General features: G+C 31.5%; 1 protein-coding gene across 1 annotated transcript in view; it reads right to left on the bottom strand.

Moving 5' to 3' along the window:
• The window catches only part of LOC108747135 (CDK5 regulatory subunit-associated protein 3), a 7,051-nt gene extending 3,204 nt beyond the window's left edge, over window positions 1-3,847 (bottom strand). Inside the window, exons 1-6 of the mRNA XM_018484407.1 lie at window positions 3,826-3,847; window positions 1,316-1,490; window positions 977-1,215; window positions 625-898; window positions 416-540; window positions 57-347 (exon numbers count right to left, since the gene is read on the bottom strand). Coding sequence (XP_018339909.1) covers window positions 57-347; window positions 416-540; window positions 625-898; window positions 977-1,215; window positions 1,316-1,490; window positions 3,826-3,843 — 1,122 coding nt within the window. The 5' untranslated portion in view covers window positions 3,844-3,847. The remainder of the gene's footprint in view (window positions 1-56; window positions 348-415; window positions 541-624; window positions 899-976; window positions 1,216-1,315; window positions 1,491-3,825) is intronic.
• Between the last annotated feature and the right edge of the window lie 3,628 nt (window positions 3,848-7,475).

The raw sequence follows: 7,475 nt of genomic DNA, 5'->3' as shown, positions 1-7,475 counted from the left end.
AATATATATATATATATATATTTTTTTTTTAAAGATAAAATGTAGACAGTTACCACTTTCTTATATGTATATTTATGTTCTACTTCAAACAGTTGATTGATAAATTCGGATCTCGTTGTTGGATTGTCTAATATCGTATATGCTTCACATGCTGTAGCCACGCCACCTTCATGACCTACTGTTTCCACAACTATACCCGATTCCTCCAAAGAGATATTATAATCAATTTCCATGATAGATTGTTCTACGCCTTCGTCTCCCCAATCAATATCGCCTCCTGTGTCCAAATCAACTTTTTCACCAAAATCAATTTCTCCATCCAAATCCAAGTTACCGAAATCAATGGTCTGTTGAGAATCCTCGAAATAATAATAAGCTCTACTTTTGTTATAAATATCACAAAAAATATGCATACATTAGCATCCACACTAGACTGTTTATTACTTTCATCTTCATCCACTTTAATATTCAATGGCGGTTCAATTATTGACGCTGGTACTTCTCCATATATATATTCAAACATTGTTGTGTTTCCCTTTTCTAAAAAAAAACAATATAACACTATCATATGTGCTTCTTATTTAAGAATAATCATAAATTCTGGAAATTATTATGCAAACATACCAATAACATATTTAATCATCGATACACAATCATTATCATATTGCTGGTCGAAAGTGAATTCAACAAATGCACTATAAAACTCTACAACCTTATCCAAGCACTTTGTTTTCTCTGCTACTTTCTGATAAATTTCTGGCAATTCTTTCACCTTATCTATTAACTCTCGTCTAACTGTATTATAACTAGTTACACCTAATTGTTTGCATAGCATATTGTATTCCATATGTGCAATATTTTCTGATTTCTTATATTCTGATTCTTTCTTTTCCAATTCCTGACAATATAGTTTTATATACATTTATTATATGCTAATAAGTAAAGATAACATTACACAATATATAAATCAATTTACAGCTAACAATTGTTCTAACTTCTGTATTTGCTTTTTAATACTGGGAACCTCATAATTAACATTTCTCATAAGCATTTGCGCGACTTCGGCAAGGTATACGTTTTCTTTTTCATACAATCTCAAAATCTCCTGCCAATCTTTCATCCTTTGTGAGCCATAACGCCCGAATAAATTTTTTGTATCGGCTTCCGTTTCCTTCAAAATTTGCACAATTTTCACACAGTAAAAATAATTTATATCTAAAAAAGACAAAATAAAAAAACAAAATAGTCAGAAGTCTGCAACTATATATATGTTTGTAAAAATCATGAGATGGAGTTATAATGATTCATAGCTTACAAGCACCGGACAACAATGAGGCAATGCCATCATGAGCAGGCATATTCTGTATCGCATTATTAATTTTCTGTCTAATGGGCAAAATATTCATGTGCCAATCCTTCTTGCAATGCCTCCGATTAATCAGCCAATCCAGTAACTTTCCAGCGTTAATGTCGATCGGGATACTCTGTTCCTAAATAATTATGGAGATATTGGGTCGTCCGGAAAATACGCACGAACTTTCCGGACGACCCAATAATTATTTGTATTAAAAATTTGATTAAATAAAATTCAATAATAAAAAAAGAAAACAATATCAAACGTTAAAAATAATATAAAAATACACATATCGATGAAATCCAAAAAAAAAAGTTTATTCTTGATTGTATCATGCATAAAATTGAAGGTAATTCTTTACAAAAATGTACACAAAGCTTATACAAGCTCAGATGATCATCACTTTAATATATGTTATCAAAGTCATGATCCAGAATAACTTTGTCTTAACAATTAAGTGATGATTTATTTAATTTTTGAAATTTTCACTTAAAGTGTATAATTTCAGTAAAAGATTTTAATCATGGAGAACGAACTCAGACGATCCTAATCTTTTGACATATGGTGTCCAGATGATCTTGAGCAACTTTGCTTTAACAATTAGGTGACAGTCCGTCATAGGTTCTGAGATATTTAATTAATTTTCGATTTATATGAAAGTTGTAGACCAATGTAAAATCCCTACTGAAAAAAATCATATTACAAAGTTACATAACAAGATTTTATGTAATTAAAAGTAAATTAGTTAATAAATTATTTCAAATCAGTACGTGATTTTTTTTAATTACGTAATTTGAAAAATCACATAATATATTTTTTCTTCTATTTCTATCATTCAGTTTTTTTTAAATTCGATAATTATGAAATCACATGATAAATGAAATTATTTTTAATATTATGTGATTTTTCAAATTGTATTGTAATTTTAAAAAATCACGTATTGATTTGGAACAATCTGTTACATGATTTACTTATCTTAATTACATGATTTCTTATTATATAACTTTGTGACATTTTTTTCAATAGAGGCATGCTGTAGAGTGTAGTCACATTACCCATGCATTAAATTTTATATATTAAACATTTGCATTACTAAATGAATGAATCTACAATATACTAAAAATATGAAAGGAACCGAAAAGATTAATTAGATCCTTATGTAAGGTATGAAATAGATAGGTGTAAATGTTCAATCACAAACTATCCTCTGCTATAATTTAAATTATATTATAGAATAAGAAAATTTGTGTTTTTTAAGGGGTTTATCAAATCTTTTTGATACCTATTATTTATATTGCAGACTCATTTATTTAGTAAGGCAAAGATTTAAGGTGGTTTTTTTCTTAAAATGCTGAAAATTTGGGATGCCTCATAAGGGCCCACCCAAAATTACAAATATCTGTATAATTTGAATGATATTAAAACTACGTGTATGTCTTAATGAAATATGATAGGAACATACAATAGTAAATCAAGCTTCATTGAACAAAAACAAAATGAGATTATGTTTACTTTTCGAAGTTAAATTTATATAAAAGTTTATGCACGTACACACATATCTTTCCAGAATGGCCGTTGACCTATTACTTTTTTATGATCATTAAAATCATAATTCTTTAAACTATTATGATCTCGTTTTTGAAAAAAAGTCTATGGTAAAATTTGTGTGCAAAGAAGCACCTGTGTGTGTGCGAGCCTTATCACTAAATACATGAAAGGTTACATTTTCAACATTATTTTTTTATTTCATCATTACAGTAGAAATTTGCACACAATTATGGTACTTCAACCTCATTATATAAAAAAATTAGACATTTCTATGGTAACTCGATTTACTAAAGAACTTTAATACATAAAATGCATGTACATGTAGCCACAGAACATACACATGTGATCCCAGCGCAAGCTTATTAACTTTGATTGTAATAATTTTTTATTTAATAATTTTTTAATAAACAACAAGCGATGACTAATATCTTCTGAAGGTCACTCAGGATCAGAGCCTTGACAACATATGTCAAAATCAAAGTCAGATAATTATACAGTTTACTACTGAGCACCTGATATCAAAAATCAATAAAATTTGGCTTATTCGATGCATAAAACAAAAGTATCTGACAGAAATAAGCGTCGCTCTGCCCCGCGAATCAAGATATTAAGCGTTAAAGTTGACGACTATTGAAGTTAGGATATCTGTCACAAAGGCGAAACATAAGGTTTATAATTGTATTGTTGCACATGAGTTTCGACTTTCGTGGAAAAATCCAGTACAATTATAAAAGTTATGCGGCAGTCCTTAAGCAGGGAGATGGGATGGAAGACTTCCCATGGAAAGTGTTGAAACCCATATATATAATCAGTACAATGCATGCTTGCATCGTAACATTTCGTGATAGTGACAGATTTCCTAACCCCTAATAGTCATCAACTTTAATATCTCGATTCACGGTGCAGAGCGACTCTTTTTTTACCAGATTCTTTCGTTTCATGCAAAAACGCATCAAATAAGTCTAACTCTATTGATTTTTAAGGTGTTCAGTGGTAAATTGTATAATTATCCAAATTTATTGTAAAGTTAAAATTTACTAAAACTATATTTCAACTCAAAATATCAGCAAAATTATAAGAGATACATAATTATTAAGACAAAGTTACTTAGGATCATTAATAACATATGTCAATGACTATCCAAGCTGTGTAAATTTTTGTAAAGAATTACTAAATCGAGTATATGTACGTATGTACATTTTTTTATGTCTATGTTCAAAATTGATATCATTAATGTGAAAATAATTGCATGTTTGAATGATCACTTGCCTGCATATTGTAAAATTCAAGCGAATCTCAACAAGAAATCGTGCTAGCGTAATACGACGTGGAATCAAAATTTAAGTCAATGGAGGTAAAAGGTTCGGCAATGTAAATCTGAGATGCAAGCTAGCAGATGGCGAGCTTGATCACGTGATCTTCGAGCAATCCGGATGAGAGAGAATTAATTCCGAATAATACAGAGCTGTAAACTGTCCTTTAAGGTTAGATTATAAAATGAAATTGTTTATTTTTATGAAATAAATAAAAATACCCTATTAATTGAAAATATCTTTCGCTTTACTAAAAACTGATAATAATCTTATATACTAAAATAGATCGTTACACATGAATGTAGCACTCATACGCAAGGTGTTTTCTTAAAAGAAAATACTATATTGCAAATAAATTTCAGCAATTTGAAATTTATAAGTTATATCACTTGATTTATATTTGTTAGAGTCTTTAATATACTAATAGTTTTTTTTAATTCATTCTATATGTGCAACATAAGCTTTGATCTAAAAATTAACTAAACTTAATTAGCAAATTCTTTGTTTTCAAATACGTAACCTCAAATGCATAAAGAGGAAAAGAATTAAAAACTTACTTTCCTCGTCAAATATATATATATTGTACATAATGTACTCCATCAATTTCTATTTGATAGCATTTGTTTCAGCGTTTGTAGACTCAGACATTATAACAGTTCAAATACATTATTTGTAAAATAGAGGTATTAAAAAAGACGTATGTGTTAACGAATCAGTTGGATAAATTATCCTAAATATATAGGATATGAATTTAATTTAGACGCGAAAATCTGCATTAGCTCTGCAAGTTCGGTCTTCGAATCCGGAGTGGATCAAGCAGCTCGATTGGCTCTAGAAATGTTAATACCGAACCACAGTATATACAGTAGCGCAATTCTCTGTCGGCACCTTTGATGTTAGTGTTGGCCAAAATGGAGTGCGCATGCGTGAAATAAGTAAATTACCTAGCGTTGCCACGGTTACCACCTAAACTTCTTTCTTTTTTCATCCTTTTTTTACTCTATCAAAATTTTTGTCAAAACTCACTAGATTTATTCGCATCGCAATCCAACGAATTTGTTGAAGTGAGTAAGTGCTATTGTAGGAACATATAAGGTGTAGTAAAAAGAAATCTATTATTTTTCCAATAGAATAGGCTTTAGTAATCTGTATCTCGCGTTGTATAAGTGCGATCCGGTTACGCCAAATAGCGTTAGAAAGATAAGATTTCGTACTAAAAAAACTTCTCAGACAGTTTTGTGATTGCTTGAGTCAATATTGTTTAAGCGCGTATCAAAGATGGACACCAACAAAGAGAAAATACGACATATTTTACAGTTTTTCTTCGATAAAGGCGAAAACGCAAGTCAGGCGGCTGAAAATGTGAATAGTGTTTATGGTCCTGATACTGTAATAGTCAATATCGCGCAATTTTGGTTTCGTCGATTCCGTTCCGGTAATTTTGATGTCAAAGATGCACCACGCTCTGGAAGGCCAATTGTCGAAAATGTCGATAAAATAATGGAAATCGTCGAGTCCGACCGTCATGTAAGCACGGTTTCGATTGCCCAGGAGCTAAACATTGCACAAAAAACCGTTTGGAACCATTTAAATAAGGCTGGATACAAAAAGAAGCTCGATGTATGGGTGCCACACGAGTTAACGCAAAAAAACCCCATGGACCGAATTTCCATCTGCGAATCGCTGCTGAATCGCAACAAAATCGACCCATTTCTGAAGCGAATGGTTACTGGTGATGAAAAGTGGGTCACTTACGACAACGTCAAGCGAAAACGGTCGTGGTCGAATCGCGATGAGCCGGCGCAAACGGTGGCCAAGCCAGGATTGACGATCAGGAAGGTTTTGCTGTGTGTTTGGTGGGATTGGCAGGGAATCATCTACTATGAGCTGCTCCCCTACGGCCAAACTCTTAATTCGGACCTGTACTGTCAACAATTGGACCGTCTGAAAGAAGCAATCGCCCAGAAGCGGCCAGCTTTGGCCAATAGGAGAGGAATTGTGTTCCATCAAGACAACGCCAGGCCACACACATCGATAGTGACTCGCCAGAAGCTCCGGGAGCTTGGTTGGGAGGTTCTTATGCATCCACCTTATAGTCCGGACCTGGCACCAAGTGATTACCACCTGTTCCTGTCTATGGCGAATGATTTTGCTGGTGAAAAATTCGCCTCAAGAGAAGCTTGTGAAAATCGACTGTCCCAGTTTTTTGCCAATAGGGACGAGGGTTTCTATGAGAGAGGCATAATGAAATTACCTTCAAAATGGCAACAAGTTATCGAACAAAACGGTGCATATTTGACCTAAATCGGATCATTCTAACTATGCTAAATAAAGCCTTCAATTTAATGCAAAAATAATAGATTTCTTTTTACTACACCTTATATTTATTAGAACATGCGACGTGAATAAACCTAATATTGCAATGAAATAATTTAAACTTTATAAAAATTAATAAAAATAAATTGTAAATATATTGAAAAATAAAGAAAAAATATTGAAAAATTAGGAAAAATATTAAATTAACTTAAAAATGTATATTTATATAAAGAAATATTATGTAATTATATATCTATGAAAATATTATAAAAAAGCGATATAAAAGAAATTTATATACATGTATGTTCAAAAAATAAATTTAAAACAATATAATAAATAAAAAGAAATCCTTCTTACTTGATTTTCTATGTTTCTTTTTGTTCACTTTTCCACAGAAATTAGACCAATCTCTCGAGATTTCTCACACAACATTTCATCAAATGAATAATACACGTAATATTTCCCTCTAAATTTCTACTCTGAACCATGTATGCTTGAAAGACAAATGTTTAAGTGGAACATTGAAACGCTTATTTAAATAGAAAGAGAAAAAGAGCAATAAAAAAAAGAAGGAAAAGAGACGGGACAACTTACTTATTTCACGCATGTGTGCCTCTATTTTGGCCAATATAAAATCAAGAGAGTTGCGCTACTGTATATACTGTGACCGAACACAGATGAAATGACATGTAGCAAAAAGATGCAAGTTGCTGAATGATTTTTGAGGTAAAAGAGCAAATGAATACCTCCGATTTGCAATGCCGAACACACCTAAATGTTAATGTTGAGAAAATACCCCCTCCACCTCAAATTTTGATAAAAATATACTCATTCGATGCGTTTTCGCGTAAAAATACGATCTCACAAGAAAAAAAAACGTTGTTTCGAGAATCGAGATAATAATGGGCGGTATTTATAGTTTGTTCTTATTTCAAGCAGAGAGA

This window comes from Trachymyrmex septentrionalis, unplaced genomic scaffold, assembly GCF_001594115.1.
Source record: "Trachymyrmex septentrionalis isolate Tsep2-gDNA-1 unplaced genomic scaffold, Tsep1.0 scaffold194, whole genome shotgun sequence".
NCBI classification, from domain to species: Eukaryota; Metazoa; Arthropoda; class Insecta; order Hymenoptera; family Formicidae; genus Trachymyrmex; species Trachymyrmex septentrionalis.
The sequence above is the reverse complement of the archived record's forward strand: the minus strand, read 5'-3'. Positions and strand labels throughout refer to the sequence as shown.